Source organism: Somniosus microcephalus, unplaced genomic scaffold (genome assembly GCF_052327205.1).
Source record: "Somniosus microcephalus isolate GS21.2 unplaced genomic scaffold, FLI_Smic_1.0 unresolved_chr9, whole genome shotgun sequence".
NCBI classification, from domain to species: Eukaryota; Metazoa; Chordata; class Chondrichthyes; order Squaliformes; family Somniosidae; genus Somniosus; species Somniosus microcephalus.
Window position 1 is genome coordinate 14857087 of NW_028225187.1, and position 26950 is coordinate 14884036.

General features: G+C 48.4%; 1 protein-coding gene across 2 annotated transcripts; it reads right to left on the reverse strand.

The window, feature by feature from the left end:
* Positions 1-8731: 8731 nt before the first annotated feature.
* LOC147084803 (uncharacterized) lies at positions 8732-25661 on the reverse strand. Of its 2 annotated transcripts, none has more exons than XM_085979516.1 (2): positions 25565-25661; positions 8732-10824 (listed from the first exon to the last, which is right to left on the reverse strand). In XM_085979516.1, the coding sequence occupies exon 2, from the start codon at positions 10805-10807 to the stop codon at positions 10103-10105; it is 705 nt and encodes a 234-aa protein (XP_085835642.1). In that variant the 5' UTR covers positions 10808-10824; positions 25565-25661; the 3' UTR covers positions 8732-10102. The 2 variants fall into 2 exon arrangements, with proteins under 2 accessions (XP_085835642.1, XP_085835643.1); XM_085979517.1 differs by lacking the exon at positions 25565-25661 and adding an exon at positions 23507-25543.
* Positions 25662-26950: the final 1289 nt, after the last annotated feature.

Genomic DNA, 26950 nt, shown 5'->3' on the forward strand with positions numbered 1-26950 from the left:
AACGGAGCCTGGGGCTCTCCTGGAACCTGGAAACAGACAGCTTCACATTCCTGGCATCCCGTGAAGAAAGGCCATTCACACGGAGCGGTGTCCTGTCCACAATCAACAGTTTGTACGACCCTTTGGGGTTCGTAGCTCCCATAACAATGCAAGGAAAAGCATTAGTACGGGAACTCTCATCGGATCAGTGAGTGGGATGCTCCACGCCTCCCAGAAAAAGAAGCAAAATGGAACCTATGGAAGGAGTGGTTAGCACTGTTGCCTCACAGCGCCAGGGACCCGGGTTCAAATCCGGCCTCGGGTGACTGTCTGTGTGGAGTTTGCACATTCTCCCCGTGTTTGCGTGGGTTTTCTCCGGGTGCTCCGGTTTCCTCCCACAGTCCAAAGATGTGCGGGTTAGGTTGATTGGCCATGATAAAAATTGACCCTTAGTGTTAGGGGGGATTAAATACGTGGGGTTACGGGGATAGGGCTTGGGTGGGATGGCTGTCGCTGTAGGGACCGGGTGCTAGGGTTTGGATGATCAGCCATGATCTCGTTGAATGGCGGAGCAGGCTCAAAGGGCCGAATGGCCTACTCCTGCTCCTATCTTCTATGTTTCTATGAGTCCTTGAAGGCTCTCGAAGACCTGCACATAGAGAGGTGCTACATTCCAGTCTCGCTGTCTTCCACACAGAGAAGAGAGCTGTTCATCTTCTCAGACGCTTCCACAGTAGCAATAGGAGCTGTGGCCTACTTGAGAGCAGCTGACACCGACGGGAAATACCAGGTTGGATTCGTTATGGCTGAGCTGCACGGGAAGCAGTGGAAGCAAGTCCAGTGTCTTGCAGACACTTTTTGGAAGAGATGGAGAGGAGAGTATTTGTCCACCCTACAGAGCCGTAGGAAATGGACAGAAGACAAGCCAAATGTCAAAGTGGGAGATGTTGTCTTGCTGAAAGACAGCCAAGCACACAGAAATGAATGGCCAGTGGGACTGGTTGTCAAAACTCTGCCGAGCAGAGACAAGAGGGTCCGCAAGGTGGAGGTGAAGATTGTCAAGGAGGGGACTGTCAAAGTGTTTCTGAGGCCAGTCTCAGAGATCGTAGTTCTCCTTTCTGAAGAAACCTAGAGAAAGGATTCTGAGTATGTTTGCAGCCAAAGGACGTTTTCTTTAGGTTTTATTTTGTATCTGTAGTGGTACAATGGAATTATACAAAGCGGGGAGTGTGCTGCCTTCCTTTAGGAATTTATGTTAGTTTTCAAGTTAACTCAGGGGTTTAATTAATTTGGGTCGATTCCCATTGTGTGCCGCCACCTAGTGGATATTTGGTACCTAGCAAGTGCAGTAAAGTGCTACATAAGAACATAAGAAATAGGAGCAGGAGTAGGCCAATTGGCCCCTCGAGCCTGCTCCGCCATTCAATAAGATCATGGCTGATCTGATCCTAACCGCCAATCCACTATGACAGGACTATCTCCTGAATCTAACAGCATTAAACACACGAAAACAGGAGCAGGATCAGGCTACACGGCCCCTGGGCCCGCTCCGCTACCCACAGGGCCATGACCTATCCGAACCTAGACTCATGTCCAAATTCCTGCCCGCTCCCCGTAACCCTTAATTCCCTTTTCTACGAGGAAACTGTCTATTTCTGTTTTAAATTTATGTAATGATGTAGCTTCGACAGCTTTTTGGGGCAGCATATTCCATGGACCTACCACCCTCTGAGTGAAGTAGTTCCTCCTCATCTCAGTTTTGAAAGAGCAGCCCCTTATTCTAAGACTATGCCCCCTAGTTCTAGTTTCACCCATCATCTGGAACATCCTCCCTGCATCCACCCGATCCAACCCCTTCATAATCTTATATGTTTCAATAAGATCGCCTCTCATTCTTCTGAACTCCAATGAGTAGAGTCCCAATCTACTCAACCTCTCCTCATATGTCCATCCCCTCATCCCCGGGATTAATCGAGTGAACCTTCTTTGTACTGACTCGAGAGCAAGTATGTCCTTTCTTAAGTATGGACACCAAAACTGTATGCAGTATTCCAGGTGCGGTCTCACCAATACCTTGTACAACTGAAGCAATACCTCCCTATTTTTATATTCTATCCCCCTAGCAATGAAAGCCAACATTCCATTGGCCTTCTTAATCACTTGCTGCACCTGCATACTAACCTTTTGAGTTTCGTGCACCAGGACCCCCAGATCCCTTTGTACTTCAGTACTTTCAAGTTTCTTGCCATTAAGATAATAACTTGCTCTACGATTTTTCCTGCCAAAGTGCATAGCCTCACACTTTCCAGTATTGTATTCCATCTGCCAAATCTCTGCCCACTTACTTAGCCTGTCTATGTCCCCTTGCAGGTTTTTTATGTCCTCCTCACTCACTACTTTCCCTCCCATCTTAGTATCATCTGCAAACTTTGACGTGTTACACTCGGTCCCCTCCTCCAAATCGTTAATATAGATTGTAAAGAGTTGGGGACCCAGCACTGACCCCTGCGGAACACCACTGGTTACTGATTGCCAGTCTGAATATGAACCATTTATCCCAACTCTCTGCCTTCTGTTAGATAGCCAATCCTCTATCCATGCCAGAATATTACCCCCAATCCCGTGATTTTTTTATCTTAAGCAATAATCTTTTGTGTGGCACCTTGTCAAATGCCTTTTGGAAGTCTAAATACACTACGTCCACTGGTTCACCTTTATCCACCCTATATGTTACTTCCTCAAAGAACTCCAGCAAATTTGTCAAACATGACTTCCCCTTCATAAAACCATGCTGACTTTGTCTTATTAAATTATGATTATCCAAATGTCCTGTTACTGTCTCCTTAATAATGGACTCCAAAATTTTACCTACCACAGATGTTAGGCTAACCGGTCTATAGTTTCCAGCCTTCTGTCTACTGCCCTTTTTAAATAAGGGTGTTACATTAGCAGTTTTCCAGTCTGCCGGGACCTTTGCTGAGTCCAGGGAGTTTTGGAAGATTATTACCAATGCATCCACAATCCCTACCGCCACTTCCCTCAAAACCCTGGGATGTAAGCCATCAGGTCCAGGTGATTTATCCGCCTTGAGTCCCATTATTTTACCAAGTACTACTTCCTCAGTGATTTTAATCGTATTTAGCTCCTCCCCCCCTATAGCCCCCTGCTTGTCAAGTGTTGGGATATTCTTGGTGTCCTCTACTGTAAAGACTGATGTAAAATATTCATTCAGTGTTTTTGCCATCTCCATATTTCCCACCATTAATTTCCCGGTCTCATCCTCTAAGGGACCAACATTTACTTTAGCCACCCTTTTTCTTTTTATATAACTATAAAAACTTTTACTATCTGTTTTTATATTTTTTGCTAATTTACTTTCATAATGTATCTTCCCTTTCTTAATCAATCTTTTTGTTATTTTTTGCTGTCTTTTAAAGTTTTCCCAATCCTCTATCCTCCCACTAGATTTGGCTACCTTATATGCCCTTGTTTTTAGTCGAATACTATCCTTAATTTCTTTACTTAGCCACGGATGGCTGTCTTTTCTTTTACACCCTTTTCTTCTCAGTGGAATATACTTTTTTTGGAATTTGTAAAATAACTCCTTAAATGTACACCACTGATCATGTATCGTCTTATCCTTTAACCTATTTTCCCAATCCACTTTACTCAATTCCGCTCTCATACCTTCATAGTCTCCTTTATTCAAGCTTAGCACGCTTGTTTGAGATACAGCCTCCTCACCCTCTAACTGAATATGGAATTCAACCATGTTATGGTCACTCATTCCAAGGGGATCCTTTACTAGGACATTTTAAATTAATCCTGTCTCGTTACTCGGGACCAACTCGGGAACAGGCTATATTGGACTGGGTACTGTGCAATGAGAAGGGACTAATCAGTAATCTTGTTGTACGGGGACCCTTGGGTCAGAGCGATCATAACATGATCGATTTCTCACTCGAAATGGAGAGCGAAGAAATTGACTCAGAGACTAAGGTCCTGAATTTAAACAAGGGGAATTATGATGCCATGAGACGGGAACTGAGTAGGTCTGATTGGACAACGTTCCTGGGAGGACTGGAGGTAGATAAACAATGGCAAACATTTAAAGATAGAATGACAAAATTGCAAAAATTGTTTATACCAATCTGGCATAAAAGGAAATCTAAAAAGGTGACTCAACCGTGGATAACAGGGGAAATTAGAGACAGCATAAAATCCAAAGATAGGGCGTATAAAATAGCCAAAAAAAGCGCCAGAGCGGAAGATTGGGAACAGTTTAAGATAGAGCAAAGGAGGGCAAAGGGCATAATCAAGAGGGGCAAAATAGCTTACGAAAACAAGCTGGCGGAAAATATAAAAACTAACTCCAAAAGCTTTTATAAATATATCAAAAGGAAAAGACTGGTGAAAACCAAAGTTGGTCCATTGCAGTCAGATACGGGGGAATATATAATGGGAAATAAGGAAATGGCAGATCAACTAAATGCATACTTTGGGTCAGTCTTTACGAAGGAAGACACAAAAAACCTCCCTGGGATATCGGGAAAAATAGGGACATTGGCAAAGGAGGAACTGACGCAAATCAATATCTCTAAGGATATGGTGTTAAGGAAGCTAAAGGGATTGAAGGTGGACAAATCCCCAGGGCCTGATAACATGCATCCTAGGGTACTGAAGGAGGTGGCCCTAGAGATAGCGGATGCACTAAGGATGATTTTTCAGAATTCATTAGACTCGGGAACAGTGCCGATGGATTGGAGGGTAGCTAACGTTACCCCACTATTCAAAAAGGGGGGTAGGGAAAAAGCAGGTAATTACAGACCTGTAAGCCTTACATCAGTTGTGGGCAAAATGCTGGAGTCCATCATTAAGGATGAAATAGCGGAGCACTTAGCAAATGGGGACAGGATAGGACAGAGTCAACATGGATTTACAAAGGGTAAATCGTGCTTGACTAATCTATTGGAATTTTTTGAGGGAGTAACTGGTAGAATAGATGGGGGAGAGCCAGTAGATGTGGTGTACCTGGACTTCCAAAAGGCCTTCGATAAGGTCCCACATAAAAGATTAGCATGGAAAATTGAGGCTCATGGGATAAAGGGGAAAGTTTTGGCGTGGATAGGGAACTGGCTGTCAGATAGAAAACAGAGAGTTGGAATAAACGGCTCATTTTCTGAATGGCAGGCAGTAACAAGTGGGGTACCACAGGGATCTGTCCTGGGCCCCCAGCTGTTCACAATTTACATTAATGACCTGGATCAGGGAGTCGGATGCAGCATTTCCAAATTTGCAGACGACACTAAACTAGGAGGGGGGGTGGGCTCAGAGGAAGAGACCAGGAAGCTCCAGAGCGATTTGGACAGACTGGGCGATTGGGCGGATAAATGGCAGATGCACTATAATGTGGACAAGTGCGAAGTTATCCACCTTGGGTGCAGGAACGGGAGGGCAAATTATTATTTAAATGGCAATAGATTGGGAGAGGGGGAAGTACAGAGAGACCTGGGTGTTCTTGTACACCAGTCACTGAAGGCGAGCATGCAGGTGCAACAGGCGGTCAAGAAGGCAAACGGTATGCTGGCCTTCATAGCAAAAGGGTTAGAATACAGGAACAGGGATACCTTGCTGCAGCTGTACAGGGCACTGGTGAGACCACACCTCGAGTACTGTGTACAGTTTTGGTCGCCTCATCTGAGGAAGGATGTTCTTGCCATGGAGGGGGTGCAGCGGCGATTCACCAGGCTGATACCAGGAATGGCGGGAATGACCTATGAGGAGAGACTATGTAGTTTAGGGATGTACACACTGGAGTTTAGAAGATTGAGAGGGGACCTCATAGAAGTGTATAAAATTCTGACAGGTCTAGACAGACTGGATGCAGAAGGAATGTTTCCCTTGGCGGGTGAGAACAGAACTAGAGGACATAATTTAAGGATAAGGGCTAAACCATTTAGGACAGAGATGAGGGGGAATTTCTTCACTCAGAGAGTGGTGAACCTGTGGAACTCATTGCCACAGAGGGCAGTGTACGCCAGCTCATTAAATATATTTAAGAGGGAATTAGATATATTTCTACGGGCAAAAGGGGTTAAGGGTTACGGAGAGAAGGCGGGGACGGGATACTGAATTAAAGGATCAGCCATGATCTCATCGAATGGCGGAGCAGGCACGAAGGGCCGAATGGCCTACTCCTGCTCCTATCTTCTATGTATCTATGTATCTATGTTACACAGGACCAGATCTAAGGTTGCTTGCCCCCTGGTTGGTTCAGTTACATACTGCTCAAGAAACTGCTGTAAAGTAAATTGCTGTAGATCACGAAACATGCAGCTGGACACATGGTGCTGCTAGTTATTTTCTTGTTACGCTTCGGCCTTGGACACTATTTGTCTGTAAGTACTTGAGAATGTTATAGATGATTAGTGTACACTGTATTTTGCAGAAAATGTTTAGTTTTGTAACCTTTCTCTGTAAGCAAACCTACACAGCTAGCCGTGAATTGCTCGCTCTCTGTATCTAACTTGTTAGCTTGTAGCTGTATTTTGATGCACTATGTACAGGGCTAATTAAAAGTGAATGTGAGAGAATGCTTTTCAGTTTGCTAAATGTATATTCACAGTAAGCTGTGTTTCCACGTGTTTTGGTAAGTTACATGCCAAATGTACCGTGTTGCTCAGGCTTACCTGAATTTGTATATGCATATCAGTTATGTGCTTGTGTACTAATGTGTGCTTCCATTTCTGTATTGTATTTCAGTTTCACAATAAGAATCTTTCAGTAAAGTTTACAAGAAAAGTCAAGCCTTGTGATTTTTATGGGAAGATATCAAGTTGTTAGCTACCTGTCTAGCTCTGCATAGGAACGCGCTGCAAGGGCAGAAAACAAGGTGCGGTCTCACCAAGGCCCTGTACAACTGCAGCAAGACATCCTTGCTCCTGTACTCGAATCCTCTCGCTACGAAGGCCAACATACCATTTGCCTTCTTAACCGCCTGCTGCACCTGCATGCTTACCTTCAGCGACTGGTGCACAAGGACACCCAGGTCTCGTTGCACTTCCCCTTTTCCCAGTGTCAGATCAGCTCACTCAGCACAAGCCAGGGATGGAACCATAGAATCTCACAGCACAGAAGGAGGCCATTCGGCCCATCGTGCCTGTGCCGGCTCTTTGGACTAGCTCTCCAATTAGTCCCACTCCCCCCTGCTCTTTCCCCACAGCCCTGCAAATTTCCCCTTCAAGTATTTCTCCAGTTATCAATCACTCCAGACACTGCTCATTGGGAGAAAATGACAAGAGAAATGAAGAAAAAAAGGGCACAATTTCATTTATTTTCAGCGATTTTTTGCGCGAATTTAAATTCAAGGCCAGTGATGTCATAACTGGGAGCATAAATCTGTCCCATCAAACACTCCCAGGGCAGGAACAGCACGGGTTAGATACAGAGTAAAGCTCCCTCTACACTGTCCAATCAAACACTCCCAGGGCAGGTACAGCACGGGTTAGACACAGAGTAAAGCTCCCTCTACACTGTCCCATCAAACACTCCCAGGGCAGGTACAGCACAGGTTAGATACAGAGTAAAGCTACCTCGACACTGTCCAATGAAACACTCCCAGGGCAGGTACAGCACGGGTTAGATACAGAGTAAAGCTCCCTCTACACTGTCCCATCACACACTCCCAGGGCAGGTACAGCACGAGGTTAGATACAGAGTAAAGCTCCCTCTACACTGTCCCATCAAACACTCCCAGGACAGGTACAGCATGGGATAGATACAGAGTAAAGCTCCCTCTACACTGTCCCATCACACACTCCCAGGGCAGGTACAGCACGGGTTAGATACAGAGTAAAGCTCCCTCTACACTGTCCCATCAAACACTCCCAGGGCAGGTACAGCACGGGTTAGATACAGAGTAAAGCTCCCTCTACACTGTCCCATCAAACACTCCCAGGGCAGGTACAGCACGGGTTAGATACAGAGTAAAGCTCCCTCTACACTGTCCCATCAAACACTCCCAGGGCAGGTACAGCACGGGGTTAGATACAGCACGGGGTTAGATACAGAGTAAAGCTCCCTCTACACTGTCCCATCAAACACTCCCAGGGCAGGTACAGCACGGGTTAGATACAGAGTAAAGCTCCCTCTACACAGTCCCATCAAACACTCCCAGGGCAGGTACAGCACGGGTTAGAAACAGAGTAAAGCTCTCTCTACACTGTCCCATCAAACACTCCCAGGACAGGTACAGCACAGGTTAGATACAGAGTAAAGCTCCCTCTACACTGTCCCATCAAACACTCCCAGGGCAGGTACAGCACGGGTTAGATACAGAGTAAAGCTCCCTCTACACTGTCCCATCAAACACTCCCAGGACAGGTACAGCACAGGTTAGATACAGAGTAAAGCTCCCTCTACACTGTCCCATCAAACACTCCCAGGGCAGATATAGCACGGTGTTAGATACAGAGTAAAGCTCCCTCTACACTGTCCCATCAAACACTCCCAGGGCAGGTACAGCACGGGTTAGATACAGAGTAAAGCTCCCTCTACAATGTCCCATCAAACACTCCCAGGGCAGGTACAGCACGGGTTAGATACAGAGTAAAGCTCCCTCTACACTGTCCCATCAAACACTCCCAGGGCAGGTACAGCACGAGTTAGATACAGAGTAAAGCTCCCTCTACACTGTCCCATCAAACACTCCCAGGGCAGGTACAGCACGGGTTAGATACAGAGTAAAGCTCCCTCTACACTGTCCCATCAAACACTCCCAGGGCAGGTACAGCACGGGTTAGATACAGAGTAAAGCTCCCTCTACACTGTCCCATCAAACACTCCAAGGGCAGGAACAGCACGGGGTTAGATACAGAGTAAAGCTCCCTCTACACTGTCCCATCAAACACTCCCAGGGCAGGTCCAGCACGGGGTAGATACAGAGTAAAGCTCCCTCTACACTGTCCCATCAAACACTCCCAGGGCAGGAACAGCACGGGTTAGATACAGAGTAAAGCTCCCTCTACACTGTCCCATCAAACACTCCCAGGGCAGGAACAGCATGGGTTAGATACAGAGTAAAGCTCCCTCTACACTGTCCCATCAAACACTCCGAGGGCAGGAACAGCACGGGTTAGATACAGAGTAAAGCTCCCTCTACACTGTCCCATCAAACACTCCCAGGGCAGGTACAGCACGGGTTAGATACAGAGTAAAGCTCGCTCTACACTGTCCCATCAAACACTCCCAGGGCAGGTACAGCACGGGTTAGATACAGAGTAAAGCTCCCTCTACACTGTCCCATCAAACACTCCCAGGGCAGGTACAGCACGGGTTAGATACAGAGTAAAGCTCCCTCTACACTGTCCCATCAAACACTCCTAGGGCAGGAACAGCACGGGGTTAGATACAGAGTAAAGCTCCCTCTACACTGTCCCATCAAACACTCCCAGGGCAGGTACAGCACGGGGTTAGATACAGAGTAAAGCTCCCTCTACACTGTCCCATCAAACACTCCCAGGGCAGGTACAGCACGGGTTAGATACAGAGTAAAGCTCCCTCTACACTGTCCCATCAAACACTCCCAGGGCAGGTCCAGCACGGGGTAGATACAGAGTAAAGCTCCCTCTACACTGTCCCATCAAACACTCCCAGGGCAGGAACAGCACGGGTTAGATACAGAGTAAAGCTCCCTCTACACTGTCCCATCAAACACTCCCAGGGCAGGTACAGCACGGGTTAGATACAGAGTAAAGCTCCCTCTACACTGTCCCATCAAACACTCCCAGGGCAGGAACAGCACAGGGTTAGATACAGAGTAAAGCTCCTGATCCCCTCAGTCTGGGGCTCGATTTGACTCCCAGCTCTTGCATATTTAAAGCAGAAGCCACCCCCCCACCACCCCCAAAAGTCAGGAGGAGCCCAGCTGGTTCTGGTTTTGGCTTCACGGTCCCGAAGAGTCTGGACCCGTCTCTCACTGGTCAGAAGTGGCAATAAAACACGAAACCCGTGAAACAGCCACTGGCTGATTGTCCGGGTTCAGCTCAGTCTTGTTTGGGTTTTTTTTTGCTCCGTTTCCCACATCCTCCTGCCACGTTGGCGAACCAGCCGGGGGCGCGCCTGGTTATTTGTCGGGGCCACGGGCCGGTTGTTGCTCCTCGTCCTCCTCCCGCTCCGCCTGGACTGTGGGCTCGGGCTGCGCGCACCGATGCTGCTGGAGGCTGCACCACCGGGTAAAGCTGTCGCCGCAGAGGTGACAGATGAAGGAGGAGGAGGAGGCGGTGGCCCCGCTGGCGGACGCCGGTCCCGTCCCGTCCGGCGAAGGCGCCACCGCTGGCGGCCCGGCCTCGCGCCCCCGCATGTGGCGCCGGCGGTGCATCTCCAGCTGGTCCTGGTCGGCAAAGCGGGCGTGGCAGGTGCCGCAGCGGTGCAAGCGGGCGTGGCAGTGCCACCGCTGGTGGCTGCGTTGGTTGGCGGCGAGGGCGAAGGTCTGGCCGCAGCGGCTGCAGGCGAGGGGCGCTGCCCCGGTGTGCGTCTCCTGGTGCCGGGCCAGCAGGGCCGCCTCCGTGAAGCCTTTTCCACAGATGTCGCAGCGCAGGAAGCGCTCGCCGTTGTTGCACAGATGGAAGTAGCCCAGGGCCGGCGAGCGGGTGTAGCTCATCTCGGGCAGCGCCCGCTGGCCCGTGTGGACGCGGCGGTGCTGCTGCAGGGTCTGCGACCGCATGAAGTGGTCGCCGCAGGTCGGGCAGGTCAGGGGCTTGCCGCTGCCGCTCGCTTCCGGGGTCCTCACTGCCGCTCCCGGTGGCGCCGTCTGCCCCGCTCCCTCCATCTCCAGTCTCGCCGCACCTGCAAACCGGGAAAATAGAATCAGTGAGGGGATCCCGCCACGGGGTACGGTAGCACAGTGGTAAGTGAAAGTATCGGATTGTCGTAAAAACCCATCTGGTTCCCTAATGTCCTTTAGGGAAGTTAATCTACCGCCCTTGCCCGGTCTGGCCGATAAGTGACTCCAGACCCACAGCACTGTGGTTGGCTCCTAACTGCCCTCTGAAATGGAATCTCACCACCACCTTCTCCAGGGCAGTTCGGGATGGGCAATAAATGCTGAGCTTGCCGGCGACGCCCACACCCCAGGAACAAATGGGAAAAAAATCAATTAATCTGAGCAGCCGGATCTGCAAGGAAAGCGGTCCTGAGCTCTGATCGTAGAATCTTACTCCACAGAAAGGAGGCCATTCGGCCCGTCGCGCCTCTGCCGGCTCTTTGAAAGAGCTCTCCGATTAGACCCACACGCCCCCTGCTCTTTCCCCACTTGTAGAGAATTCATTTGCAAGGCTATGGGGGAAGAGCGGGGGAGCGGGACTAACTGGATTGCTCTTCGAAATAGGCTGGCGCAGACTCGGTGGGCCGAATGGCCTCATAGAAACATAGAAGCTAGGAGCAGGAGTAGGCCATTCGGCCCCTCGAGCCTGCTCCGCCATTCAATGAGATCATAGCTGATCATCCATATTCAGTACCCTGTCCCTGCCTTCTCCCCATATCCTTTGATCCTATTAGCCTTAAGAAATATCCAACTCCTTCTTGAATATATTTAATGAATTGGCCTCTACTGCCTTCTGTGGTAGAGAATTCCACAGGTTCACCACTGTCTGGGTGAAGAAATTCCTCCTCATCTCTGTCCTAAATGGCTTACCCCTTATTTTTAGACTGTGACCCCTGGTTCTGGACTCCCCTGCCATCGGGAACATCCTTCCTGCATCTAGTCTGTCTAGTCCTGTTAGAATTTTATAAGTTTCAATGAGATCCCCTCTCATTCTTCTAAACTCCAGCGAGTTTAAGCCCAATCGACCCAATCTCTCCTCATACGTCATTCCTGCCATCCCAGGTATCAGTCTGGTGAATCTTCGCTGCACTCCCTCCATCCTCAGATAAGGCGACCAAAACTGCACACAATACTCAATGTGTGGTCTCATCAAGACCCTGTACAGCTGCAGCAAGACATCCTTGTTCCTGTACTCGAACCCTCTCGCTACTTAGGCCAACATACCATTTGCCTTCTTAACCGCCTGCTGCACCTGCATGCTTACCTTCAGCGACTGGTGCACAAGGACACCCAGATCTCGTTGCACTTCCCCTTCTCCCAATCTATTGCCGTTCAGATAATAATCTGCCTTCCTGTTTTTGCCACCAAAGTGGCTAACCTTGCATTTATCCACATTATACTGCATCTGCCCAATCACCCAACCTGTCCAAATCATACTGGAGTTTCTCGGCATCCTCCTCACAGCACACACGCCCACCCAGCTTTGTGTCGTCTGCAAACTTGGAGATATTACATCTAGTTCCCTCGTCTAGATCATTAATATATATTGTGAATAGATTGGTACTGCACAGACTCCTTCTGTGCAGTACCATCCTAGGATTCCATACATGTCCAAATGCCTTTTGAAAGTTCCTCTGGATTCTAATTCCACTGCCCTTTCAGGTCGAGCATCCCAGATCACAACAAACCCGCCGTGTGAAGACATTTCTCCTCATCTCCCCTCTGGTTCTTTTGCCAATTCTTCCGAAGCTGTGACCTCTGGTTACCGACCCGCTTGCCCGAGGAAGCTGCTTCTCCTTACTTGCTCTATCAAAGCCCCTCATGATTTTTAACACCTCTGTTAGGTCGCCCCCCTCACCGTGTTGGACTGCTATTGATTTGTCGATATATTGTGCTAATAGGAATCTTTAGCTCGCACCTGTTCAGTGAGGAGTGTAAGTCCAATCCTGATCCTGTGACCACTGACCTGTCGCATTCAAAACTGACCTGGGCAAGGGTCAGTTTAGGCAATAGGTAAATTAGAAGACATTTCAGAGAGTGTTAATTAGGTGCTAACAGGTTCCGCAGAAGGGAACAATTGCGAATACATACAGGCTGAGAAAATCTCACTCCATTCATCCATTAGAACATAATAGGAGCAGGAGTCGGCCATTCGGCCCCTCGAGCCTGCTCCGCCATTCAATGAGATCATGGCTGATCTTCTGCCTCAACTCCATTCACCGGCCCTGTCGCCATATCCCTAAATGCCCTTACTAGTCAGAAATCTATCGACTTCTGTTTTGAATATACCCAATGACTGAGCCTCCACAGCCCTCTGGGGTAGAGAATTCCAAAGATTCACCACCCTCTGTGTGAAGAAATGTCTTCTCATCTCAGTCCTGAATGGCCCACCCTTTATCCTGAGGCTGAGGCCCCTGGTTCTAGACTCCCCAGCCAAGGGAAACATTCTCCCAGCATCCACCCTACCAAGCCCTGTAATAATTTTGTATGCTTCAATGAGATCCCCTCTCATTCTTCTGAATTCAAGAGAATACAGGCCTAGTTTACTCAATCTCTTCTCATACGACAGTCCTGCCATCCCAGGAATCAATCTCGTGAACCTTCGTTGCACTCCCTCTCACACAGAATCACACACAGAATCCCCACAGTGCAGATAGAGGCCATTTCGGCCCATACCGACACATATCCCACCCTATCCCTGTAACCCCGTAACCCCACATATTTAATCCCCTAACACTAAGGGTCAATTTATCATAGCCAAATCAACCTAACCTGCACATCTTTGGACTGTGGGAGGAAACCGGAGCACCCGGAGGAAACCCACGCAGACACAGGGAGAATGTGCAAACTCCACACAGACAGTCGCCCGAGGCCGGATTTGAACCCGGGTCCCTGGCGCTGTGAGGCAACAGTGCTAACCACTATGCCACCGTGCCTCTATGGCAAGTATATCCTTCCTTAGGTAAGGAGATCAAAATTGTAGACAGTGCTCCAGGTGTGGTCTCACCAAGGCTCTATATAATTGGAGTAAGACTTCTTTACTCCTGTACTCAAATCCTCTTGTAATGAAGGCCAGCATACCATTTGCCTTCCTAATGGCTTGCTGCACCTGCACATTCACTTTCAGTGACTCATGTACAAGGACATGACATTAGAAGGTAAGGAACCTGCCTGAGAAAGACCAGAGAGCTGGCAGGTTAGGGAGCGTGGCCGGGTTAGGGAGCGTAAACACCGGCACAGACCTGTTGGGGCCGAATGGCCTCTTTCTGTGCCGTAAATACTTGGTAATACTTTAGAGATCACCAGCTGAAATCCGCGAGGTTCTGTCGGAAGTGCTGCTTTTAAATGTGTGTTTAATATTGCATGCTCAATAAATCTGACATCGAATGCTGTGAACCCTGACCATCAGTTGTTGTGGAGTGTGGTTTAGATGCCCCTGACCATCAGATGTTGTTGTTGTTGTTGCCTCCACAATCAGTTGTTGTTGCCCCAACAGTCAGTTGTTGTTGCCCCCTGACCATCAGTTGTTGTTGTGTGCGTGCTCCCTGACCACCAGTTGTTGTTGTTGTTGCCGCCCACAATCAGTTGTTGTTGCCCCTCACAATCAGTTGTTGTTGCCCCAACAGTCAATTGTTGTTACCCCCTGACCATCAGTTGTTGTTGTGTGGTTGCTCCCTGACCACCAGTTGTTGTTGTTGTTGTGTGGTTTAGTTGCCCCTGACCACCAGATGTTGTTGTTGTTGTTGTTGCCCCCCACAATCGGTTGTTGTTGCCCCAACAGTCAGTTGTTGTTGCCCCGACCATCAGGTGTTGCTGTTGTCGTGTGTGGTTTGGTTGCCCCCCCACCCCTGACCATCAGGTGTTGTACTTGTTGTTGCTGTGACCTCACCTCAAACTCTCCTCCAGCCCTGCGCCCACACTTCTGGCCTGCTCCTGGCCCGCTGGATATCCGCTGGTGAAACCTCCACCCATCACCCCCCCGCCCCCGTCTCCGCCGTCCCTCCGTTCCGCACGCGCAGGGCGCGCCCCCGATGCCGAGATATATCGCTTTCAGGTGCGTGGGGCCCTCTGGGTAGGCCGGGGCGCCATTGCTGCCGCCCCCGGATCCCGCTTTCTCCCCATCAGTCCCTCCCCAACAGCCACTGAAGGCCGCCTGAGGGGGCCACAGCAACTCCAGGTCCAACACACACCAGAACTGCCAGCCTTACACTGCACAGCAATTTATAGCAATGACTTAGATGAAGGGACTGAGTGTAACGTGTCCAAGTTTCCTGATGATACAAAGTTAGGTGGGAAAGTAAGCTGTGAGGAGGATACAAAGAGGCTGCAGAGAGAGAGAAAGACAGATTGACTGAGTGGGCAAGAACATGGCAAATGGAATACAACGTGGGGAAGTGTGAGGTTGCCCACTTTGGTAGGAAAAACAAAAAAAGCTGAATATTTTTTGAATGGTGAGAGACTGGGAAATGTTTGCACTCAGAGGGACCTGGATGTCCTTGAACTGAAGGTTAACATGCAGGTACAGCAAGCAATTAGGAAAGCTGCAGTGTATGTACCTTTAAGAGCCCCTGTGTACTGTAATACCGGTACTGACCACTCGGGTATATAAGCCTGTACAGCGTCTTGTATCTTTTAGTTCACCTCCAGACTTTGTTCAGTAAACACCTGTTAAACCAACTCCTGCGTTCCATGTCTCCATTAACACACGGATACAACAGTGGCAACGAATTGGAAACGGACTTACCTGCAATTCAGCAGCACCTCAAGGAGATCGATTCCTCAGACGAAGGTCGAAGAAAAAAAAACTGTGGTTTCACCAGCTAGCCGGGCTGGTGGCAGGTACTGCACTAATCCTTCCTGGGCAGCGGGCTGGGGCTCGATCGGGTGGCTCTGCAGCGGGGCCGAGCAGCGAGTCGGAAGGCGGAGGCAAACAGAGACGGAGGGTGGAGCACTCGGGAGACGGCCGGCGCTGCAAAGCAGGTCGGCGTTCGGACCAAGCAGAGGGAGGGAAAAGTCCCAGAGAGTCCGGTGGGAACGAGTCTCCAACTATTACAAATATCTGTGTAAATAAAAACTGCGGAGAACAGCGTTGTCAGCAGCAGCAGCGGTGGGAAAACGCGGGAGGCGCCATTTTTTTCTCGGCAGGGAAGAAAGGAAAGCGCGGGAGGCGCCATTTTTGATTTTCAGGATGCCTAAGACTGGCAATATTACTGCTTTCGATAGTAATATAGAGGATTGGACCACATATGTGGAAAGAGTGGAGGTATCTTGCACAGCGAATGAAGTAGAGGATGATAAAAAGGCATCGGTACTTCTAAATCTGATGGGCGCAAGGACATACGGGCTGTTACGAAACATAATCACTCCAGCCAAACCGATGGACAAGAATTTTAAGGAGATTGTTGATACCCTACAGGAGCACTTAAACCCAACGCCGCTGCTGATAGCGGAACGATTCAAATTCTTCAGGAGGAATCAGCACAAGAATGAAAGTAACGCTGATTACCTCACCGAATTAAGAAAGCTGTCAAAGCACTGCCAATTCGGGGCAGGACTGGCAGATTCTCTACGAGATAAATTCGTCTGCGGTCTCCTAAGTGAAGGAACACAGAAAAGGCTACTTTCTGAGAAAGATTTGACACTGGACAAGGCTTTCAGTGTGGCTGTATCATACGAAGCAGCAGCAAGAGGAGCTGCAGAGATACAGCAAAAGCCACAGGACTTCGGCACCCATGAAATGACACAGGGTTTCGAGAGATGTTATCGCTGCGGCAGATCCACCCATGACCAGAGGGACTGCTGGTTCAAGGACAATGCATGCAGGCAATGCGGAAAGATGGGACACATTGCACGTGTATGCCGATCTGGAAACAAAAAATCCACTGACAGAAAAAAAATCAATAAGGAAAAGTACAGAAAGGTACAAATGATGACGGACAGTAGCTCCGAAGACCAGAAGAGTGATAGCGACTCCGGAAACAAGAGACTAAGCTGTCTCAAATTACATAATGTAATTGCCAAAGAAGATTACCAGACCATTTGAGTTACCCTCACGATAGCGGGGTCCCCAGTTAAAATGGAGCTAGATACAGGATCAGCTCTGACCGTCATAAGTCGACGGGATTACGAGCGGCTATTTCCGCATATACATAGATACATAGAAGATAGGAGCAGGAGTAGGCCATTCGGCCCTTCGTGCCTGCTCCGCCATTCAATGAGATCATGGCTGATCCTATAATTCAGTATCCCGTCCCCGCCTTCTCTCCGTAACCCTTAACCCCTTTTGCCCGTAGAAATATATCTAATTCCCTCTTAAATATATTTAATGAGCTGGCGTACACTGCCCTCTGTGGCAATGAGTTCCACAGGTTCACCACTCTCTGAGTGAAGAAATTCCCCCTCATCTCTGTCCTAAATGGTTTAGCCCTTATCCTTAAATTATGTCCTCTAGTTCTGTTCTCACCCGCCAAGGGAAACATTCCTTCTGCATCCAGTCTGTCTAGACCTGTCAGAATTTTATACACTTCTATGAGGTCCCCTCTCAATCTTCTAAACTCCAGTGTGTACATCCCTAAACTACATAGTCTCTCCTCATAGGTCATTCCCGCCATTCCTGGTATCAGCCTGGTGAATCGCCGCTGCACCCCCTCCATGGCAAGAACATCCTTCCTCAGATGAGGCGACCAAAACTGTACACAGTACTCGAGGTGTGGTCTCACCAGTGCCCTGTACAGCTGCAGCAAGGTATCCCTGTTCCTGTATTCTAACCCTTTTGCTATGAAGGCCAGCATACCGTTTGCCTTCTTGACCGCCTGTTGCACCTGCATGCTCGCCTTCAGTGACTGGTGTACAAGAACACCCAGGTCTCTCTGTACTTCCCCCTCTCCCAATCTATTGCCATTTAAATAATAATTTGCCCTCCCGTTCCTGCACCCAAGGTGGATAACTTCGCACTTGTCCACATTATAGTGCATCTGCCATTTATCCGCCCAATCGCCCAGTCTGTCCAAATCGCTCTGGAGCTTCCTGGTCTCTTCCTCTGAGCCCACCCCCCCTCCTAGTTTAGTGTCGTCTGCAAATTTGGAAATGCTGCATCCGACTCCCTGATCCAGGTCATTAATGTAAATTGTGAACAGCTGGGGGCCCAGGACAGATCCCTGTGGTACCCCACTTGTTACTGCCTGCCATTCAGAAAATGAGCCGTTTATTCCAACTCTCTGTTTTCTATCTGACAGCCAGTTCCCTATCCACGCCAATACTTTCCCCTTTATCCCATGAGCCTCAATTTTCCATGCTAATCTTTTATGTGGGACCTTATCGAAGGCCTTTTGGAAGTCCAGGTACACCACATCTACTGGCTCTCCCCCATCTATTCTACCAGTTACTCCCTCAAAAAATTCCAATAGATTAGTCAAGCACGATTTACCCTTTGTAAATCCATGTTGACTCTGTCCTATCCTGTCCCCATTTGCTAAGTGCTCCGCTATTTCATCCTTAATGATGGACTCCAGCATTTTGCCCACAACTGATGTAAGGCTTACAGGTCTGTAATTACCTGCTTTTTCCCTACCCCCCTTTTTGAATAGTGGGGTAACGTTAGCTACCCTCCAATCCATGGGCACTGTTCCCGAGTCTAATGAATTCTGAAAAATCATCCTTAGTGCATCCGCTATCTCTAGGGCCACCTCCTTCAGTACCCTAGGATGCATGTTATCAGGCCCTGGGGATTTGTCCACCTTCAATCCCTTTAGCTTCCTTAACACCATATCCTTAGAGATATTGATTTGCGTCAGTTCCTCCTTTGCCAATGTCCCTATTTTTCCCGATATCCCAGGGAGGTTTTTTGTGTCTTCCTTCGTAAAGACTGACCCAAAGTATGCATTTAGTTGATCTGCCATTTCCTTATTTCCCATTATATATTCCCCCGTATCTGACTGCAATGGACCAACTTTGGTTTTCACCAGTCTTTTCCTTTTGATATACTTATAAAAGCTTTTGGAGTACCTTTGAAAGACACATCCATTATCTTGAAGACATATACGGGGCAGAAAGTATACCCCAGAGGGAAAATAAGGGTGCCTGTTGTATACAACGGCAAGGAAATACAGAAGTTGTATTTATACGTTCTGCAAGATGGTGATCCACCGCTGTTGGGATGTGAATGGATCAGAAAGATACGTTTAGACTGGCACTCCATTCAGGCACTGACGGTGACCAGTAAGAAAAAAAATGATGATGACGTCATACCTGAACGATTAAAAGACATCTTGGCCAACGCCAAAGAAGTGTTTCAACAGGAACTAGGAACCTTGAAAGGCGTCACCGCCTCAATAAAAGTGGAAGATGCGGCAATTCCCAAGTTTTTTAAGGCAAGGCCGGTGCCATACGCAATTCGTCCAGCAGTCGAGGCAGAGCTGGAGAATTAGGAAAAGGCAGGTGTGTTATCCAAGGTAGATTGGAGCGAGTGGGCAACACCCATCGTCCCGGTCATGAAGAAAACGTTGAATAATGATAAATCTGAAGAACAGAGAAAAATTCGCATCTGTGGGGACTTCAAGGTGACTGTAAACCCGGTTCTTCACACGCTACAGTATCCTCTTCCGAGGATAGAAGATATTTTCGCCTCACTATCCGGAGGGTAACGTTTCACCAAAATTGACTTGGCACAGGCATATCTACAGATGGAGGTTGAGGAGGCCTCTAAAAAGTATCTCACGATAAACACACACAAAGGCCTGTACCAGTACAATCGACTGGTTTTCGGAGTAGCATCAGCTCCAGCTATCTGGCAAAGAGCTATGGAGCAAGTCCTGCAAGGGATTCCGGGGACTCAGTGTTACCTAGACGACATCCTTGTAACAGGAGAAAACGACAACAAGCACCTTGCCAATTTGGAGCAGGTGCTCACTGGGCTGAGAGAACGGGGCCTACGAGCAAATCGCCCCAAGTGCGAATTTTTCCAGAAACAAATATCATATTGTGGCCATATAATTAACGAAGAAGGGTTGCATAAGTCACCTGAAAAAATTGAAGCGGTCATAAAAGCCCCAGCACCTGAAAATGTCTCACAATTAAGGTCGTTCCTGGGATTGATAAATTACTATCATAAATTTTTACCGAACTTGTCAACTGTTCTGCACCCTCTTAACGCACTGCTACAAACGGGAGTAATTTGGAAATGGAGCGAAGACTGTAAACGTGCCTTCCATAAATGCAAAGGCTTGATCACGTCCAAGGAAGTGTTGGCTCATTACAACCCATCACTGCCAATCAGACTGGCGTGCGATGCATCCCCTTACGGCGTAGGAGCGGTATTATCGCATAGATTCCCTGATGGCTCGGAGCGGCCGATAGCTTTTGCGTCACGCTCATTGAACTCAGCTGAGCGTAACTATACCCAGATCGACAGGGAAGCACTCAGCCTGGTGTGGGGAGTGAAGAAATTCAACCATTACCTACACGGTGATGCGCTATCAATTACTCATAAAAGACTGAGAGTTAAGAGAGTAACTAAAGGCTTTTATTAACAAAAGAATGAAGGTCTGCCTCGAGTGGTCGACCGGTCCAGAATACAAAGGGGCTGGGGAGCAGTCACCTTTATACTAGGACTTGTGGGAGGAGTCAGCCGAGGCATGTCCAGGCATGTACACAGTGGAATACAAACAGTGGTTTACCACACACGGACAAAAATTTACCTTGTTGACTGACCATCAACCCCTCGTCTCCATATTCAACCCTAAAAAGGGCGTTCCCATTATGACAGCGCAAAGGCTACAGAGGTGGTCCCTTTTCCTAGGGGCACACCAATATGACATAGAATACAAAGGATCAAAATAGCATGGGAATGCTGACGGTTTATCGCGCCTACCATTGCCAACGGTAGAAGAGGCACCTACAGTAGACCCAGTGGAGATGTTCCACTCAACCATAGTGGAATGTCTACCAGTAACAAATTCTACCATTGAAAAGGAAACGAGAAATGACCTGACTCTCTCACGAGTCTACGATTTAACGGTGAAGGGATGGCCAGCACATGGCGAACCACTGTTGCCAGCATTCTCGCAAAGAAGAGAACAGCTGTCAGTGTGCCGAGGAACCTTGATGTGTGGATCCAGAGTGGTGATTCCACCCAAACTCCAGGATAAAGTGCTAAAGGAGCTTCACGAGGGGCATCTGGGTGGAGTGAAAATGAAGAACCTAGCCAGAGCGTTTGTGTGGTGGCCAGGTATCGATGGAGACATCGAAGAAATGACCAAGAGCTGTCTAGGATGCCAGAAGGTCCAAAACGCCCCACCACAAGCCCCTCTACATCCATGGGAGTGGCCCTCATCTCCATGGCAAAGGGTACATATCGACTTTGCTGATCCATTTATGGACTCAATGTTCTTAATCGCGGTGGATGCACACTCCAAGTGGCCGGAGGTAATAAAGATGTCCTCCACCACCACGGAAAAACCCATCACAGTATTAAGGACCATATTTGCCAGGAATGGGCTGCCTGAACAGGTCTGTTCTGATAATGGACCGCAATTTGTGTCCGAAGAATTCAGGAAGTTCTTAAAAAACAATGGGGTTAAGCACTACACGTCCGCCCCATACCATCCCGCCACCAATGGATTAGCTGAAAGGTTTGTCCAGACCTTCAAGAAGGCCATAAAGGCCATGGGTAATGAAGACATAAATCTACAACATAAGGTAGATAACTTCTTGTTTGCGTACAGGAATGCAACACATGTGGTTACAAACCAAACTCCCGCCATGATGTTTTTCAATAGAAGCCTAAGATGCCGGCTGGATTTGATCAAGCCAAACATCAGAAGGGACGTAAAGAACCGGCAATTTCAAGGCATGAATGAAAGGCCAACTAGAACCTTCCAGATAGGTCAACAAGTTTTGGCCCGGGACTACCGTACCGAGAAATGGCAGCCTGGAACTATTTGCACACGACTAGGACCGCTGATGTATATCGTGGACATTGGAGAAAGCATAATAAGGCGCCATGCTGACCAGATCATAGAGTCATCCGAAAAGGGACAACCTACACCACAACTCTATACGCCTAATGATGAAGCAGAGATACCCATAGTATCTACCTCCGATCCGGTGATACTGGAACCAGATGAACCCGACACTGGCATTCAAGCCGAATCGACCTTGCCAAAAGAACCTACTGCACCACCGAAAACTACTACACCACCGAGGCATTATCCGGACCGAGTCAGGAAGCCTCCAGAGAGACTGACTTATAATTGATTAACTGCAGCAAATGTGTAGATTATTGTTCTTGTATGCATGTTAATTAATGATTACTTAAAATGTTATGTACTAATTATCTAAAAGGGGAGGAATTGTAGTGTATGTACCTTTAAGAGCCCCTGTGTACTGTAATACCGGTAGTGACCACTCGGGTATATAAGCCCGTATAGCGTCTTGTATCTTTTAGTTCACCTCCAGACTTTGTTCAGTAAACACCTGTTAAACCAACTCCTGCATTCCGTGTCTCCATTAACACACAGATACAACAAAAGCAAATGGTATGTTAGCAAAGGGATTAGAGTATAAGAGTAAAGAAGTCTTACTACAATTATTCAGGGCATTGGTGAGGCCATACCTGGAGTATTGTGTACAGTTCTGGTCTCCTTACCTAAGGAAGGATATACTTGCCTTAGAGGGAGTGCAACGAAGGTTCACCAGACTGGTTCCTGGGATGGGGGATTGTCCTATGAGGAGAGATTGAGTAGACTAGACCTATATTTTCGAATTTAGACATGATCTCCCCCTGACAAAGCCATGCTGACTATCCCTGATTAATCCCTGCCTCTCCAAGTGGAGACTAATTCTGACCCTCAGAATTTTTTTCCAATAATTTCCCTACCACTGATGTTAGGCTCACTGGCCTGTAATTCCCTGGTTTATCCCTACTACCCTTCTTGAACAACAGTACTACATTAGCTGTTCTCCAGACTTCTGGCACCTCCCCTGTGGCCAGAGAAGTTCTGAAAATTTGTGTCAGAGCCCCTGCAATCTCCTCCCTTGCCTCACACAGCAGCCTGGGATACATCCCGTCAGGGCCTGGAGATTTATCCACTTTTAAGCCCGTTAAAACCGCTAGTACCTCCTCCCTCTCAATACTTTAAGGGAAGGCAGGACAAGCATATGAGGGAGAAGGGAATAGAAGGTTATGCTGATATACTAAGATGGGAAGAGGCTCAAGTGGAGCATAAATGGCTGGACTGGTTGGGCCGAATGGCCTGTTTCTGTGCCGTATATTCTGTGTAATTCAATGTAACTGAGATTCAGAGTGACTGAATATAGAATATACTCAAAAAGGGACAGGCGGGGAATCCCATTCTGTGTTGTGACTGAAGGTAAGCAGGCCTTTCTGTAAGGATGGGAAACGAGAAACAGGGGAAGAGAAACAACCAGGACCCGTGCACAGCAAGGCAGCGAGTCATTTTAATAAACCAGCTGTCATCTCTGGCTCAGTGTCTGGCTGTAACTAGTGGGGTGCCACAAGGATCAGTGTTGGGGCCTCAGCTATTCACAATCTACATCAATGATTTCGATGAGGAGACCAAATGCCACTGCACAGGAAAGACGGCGCACAGTATACAGCACAAAGCATATACTCCTCACAATATACAGCTCACAGGATATACAGCTCACACTATACAGCTCACACTATACAACTCACAGCACACACACCTCACACCATACAGCTGTTGTTTTAGATGGTTGCCCGATCCTCAGTTGTTGGTGTATGGTCAGCTGTTGTTGTAGGTAGTGTTGCCCCTGACCATCAGTTGTTGGTGTTGTATGGTCAGTTGTTGTTGCAGGCGGTGTTGCCCCTGACAGTCAGTTGTTGTTGTAGGTGTTGTTGCCACCTATCAGTTGTTGGTATTGTATGATCAGCTGTTGCAGGTGGTGGCCCTGACCATCAGTTGGTGTTGTATAATCAGTTGTTGTTGTAGGTGTTGCTCCTGACCATCAGTTGTTGGTGTTGTATAATCAGTTGTTGTTGTAGGTGTTGTTGCCCCCGACCGTCAGTTGTTGGTGCTGTATAGTCAGTTGGTGTTGTTGCCCCTGACCATCAGTTGTTGCTTTAGGTGTTGTTGCCCCCTGACCATCAGTTGTTGGTGCTGTATAATCAGTTGTTGCTGTAGGTGTTGTTGCCCCCTGACCATCAGTTGTTGGTGTTGTATAATCAGTTGTTGTTGTAGTGTCGGTGCTGTTGCCCCCTGACCATCAGTTGTTGGTGTTGTATAATCAGCTGTTATTGTAGGTGTTTTTGCCCCTGACCGTCAGTTGGTGGTGCTGTATTGTCAGTTGCTGTTGAAGGTGTTGTTGCCCCTGACCATCAGTTGTTGGTGCTGTAGTCAGTTGTTGTTGTAGGCGTTGCTGCCCCTGACCGTCAGTTGTTGGTGCTGTATAGTCAGTTGGTGTTGTTGCCCCTGACCATCAGTTGTTGTTGTAGGTGTTGTTGCCCCCTGACCATCAGTTGTTGGTGCTGTATAATCAGTTGTTGCTGTAGGTGTTGTTGCCCCCTGACCATCAGTTGTTGGTGTTGTATAATCAGTTGTTGTTGTAGGTGCTGTTGCCTCCTGACCATCAGTTGTTGGTGTTGTATAATCAGCTGTTGTTGTAGGTGTTGTTGCCCCTGACCGTCAGTTGGTGGTGCTGTATGGTCAGTTGCTGTTGTAGGTGTTGTTGCCCCTGACCATCAGTTGTTGGTGCTGTATAGTCAGTTGTTGGTGTAGGTGTTGTTGCCCCCCTGACCGTCAGTTGTTGGTGCTGTATAATCAGCTGTTGCTGTACGTGTTGTTGCCGCCTGACCATCAGTTGTTGGTGCTGTATAATCAGTTGTTGCTGTAGGTGTTGTTGCCCCCTGGCCGTCAGTTGTTGGTGTATAATCAGTTGTTGTTGTCGGTGCTGTTGCCCCCTGTCAGTTGTTGGTGTTGTATAATCAGTTGTTGTTCTAGTTGCTGTTGCCCCCTGACCGCCAGTTGTTGGTGTTGTATAATCAGCTGTTGCTGTAGGTGTTGTTGCCCCCTGACCATCAGTTGTTGGTGCTGTATAATCAGTTGATGCTGTAGGTGTTGTTGCCCCCTGACCGTCAGTTGTTGGTGCAGTATAATCAGTTGTAGGTGTAGGTGTTGTTGCCCCCCTGACCGTCAGTTGTTGGTGCTGTATAATCAGTTGTTGCTGTAGGTGTTGTTGCCCCCTGACCATCAGTTGTTGGTGCTGTATAATCAGTTGTTGCTGTAGGTGTTGTTGCCCCCTGACCATCAGTTGTTGGTGTTGTATAATCAGTTGTTTTTGTAGGTGCTGTTGCCCCCTGACTGTCAGTTGTTGGTGCTGTATAATCAGTTGTTGTTGTAGGTGTTGTTGCCCCCTGACCATCAGTTGTTGGTGTTGTATAATCAGTTGTTGTTGTAGGTGCTGTTGCCCCCTGTCAGTTGTTGGTGTTGTATAATCAGCTGCTGCTGTAGGTGCTGTTGCCCCCTCACCGTCAGTTGTTGGTGCTGTATAGTCAGTTGTTGTTGCCCCTGACCGTCAGTTGTTGTTGCAGTGTGATCAGTTGTTGTTGCAGGCGGTTGGCCACGCCCACTCCCACCCATCCGGGCCACCAAGCGCCGGGTTAGGCCTCAGGCTTCCGACCGGATCTGCGGATTAAACTTTCTAAGCGGCGGCGGCGGCCCGGCCCGCTCCCCCCGCCAGCCCGCCCGCTCCCCCCTCGCTCGCTCGGCCCCGGGAGCTGCCTACCTGCGGCCCCGGGCGGTGCTGTGGTGCTGGGCGGCCCCGTGCGGTGTGGCGGCTCCTCTCTCTCCCGCTCTCTCTCTCCGCCCCGAGCATGCGCACTGCCACCCGCGCCCCGGCATATGGCGCTTTCACCCGCGCGGGGCAGGCTGGGAGAGAGCGCCACCATTGCTGGGCGGAGTCTCACAGGCCAGCGCATAGAGCTCACACTGCTCACAGGCACGGTATAGAGCCCACACTGCTCACAGGGCAGGGTATAGAGCTCGCACTGCTCACAGGGCAGAGTATAGAGCCCACAGACAGCTCACAGGGCAGGGTATAGAGCTCACACTGCTCACAGGGCAGAATATAGAGCTCACCCTGCTCACAGGGCAGGGTATAGAGCTCACCCTGCTCACAGGGCAGGGTATAGAGCTCGCACTGCTCACAGGGCAGGGTATAGAGCTCACACTGCTCACAGGGCAGGGTATAGAGCTCACACTGCTCACAGAGCAGAGTATAGAGCCCACAGACAGCTCACAGGGCAGGGTATCGAGCTCACACTGCTCACAGGGCAGGGTATACAGCTCACACACTGCTCACAGGGCAGGGTATACAGCTCACACACTGCTCACAGGGCAGGGTATAGAGCTCACACTGCTCACAGGGCAGGTAAACTGAAACATGGCTGCAAGATGATCATGACTGGAACTAAACATACAAGGGTATTTGACAATCAGGAAGGACAGACAGGAAGGAAAGGGAGGTGGGGTTGCTATGTTAATCAAGGATGGAATCACTGCAATAGTCAGAAATGATATTGGATCAAAGGATCAGGATAGTGAAACAGTTTGGGTGGAGATAAGGAATAATAAGGGGAAAAAAGTCATTCGTGGGTGTAGTCTATAGGCCTCCTAACAGTTGCAACTCTGTTGGTCGGAGTATAAATCAGGAAATAGTTGGGGCTTGTAATAAGGGAACAGCTATAATCGTGGGGGATTTTAACTTTCATATTGACTGGACTAATCAAATTGGGCATGGCAGCCTTGAGGAAGAGTTCATAGAGTGTATTAGGGACGGGACCCTTGAGCAGTATGTAACTGAACCAACCAGGGGGCAGGCAATCTTAGATCTGGTCCTGTGTAATGAGACAGGATTAATAAAAAATGTCCTAGTAAAGGATCCCCTTGGAATGAGTGACCATAATATGATTGAATTCCAAATTTAGTTTGAGGGTGAGAGATTTGGATCTCAAACCAGCGTACTGGGCTTAAATAAAGGAGACTATGAAGGTATGAGAGTAGAATTGACTAAAGTGGATTGGGAAAACAGATTAAAGTGTAAGACGGTACAAGAGCAGTGGTCTACATTCAAGGAGATATTTCACATCTTTCAAGATAAATATATTCCACT

Bases quoted from the DNA above. Each gene is read 5' to 3' on its own strand.
- LOC147084803 (XM_085979516.1), bottom strand. From the start codon at position 10,807: ATGGAGGGAGCGGGGCAGACGGCGCCACCGGGAGCGGCAGTGAGGACC.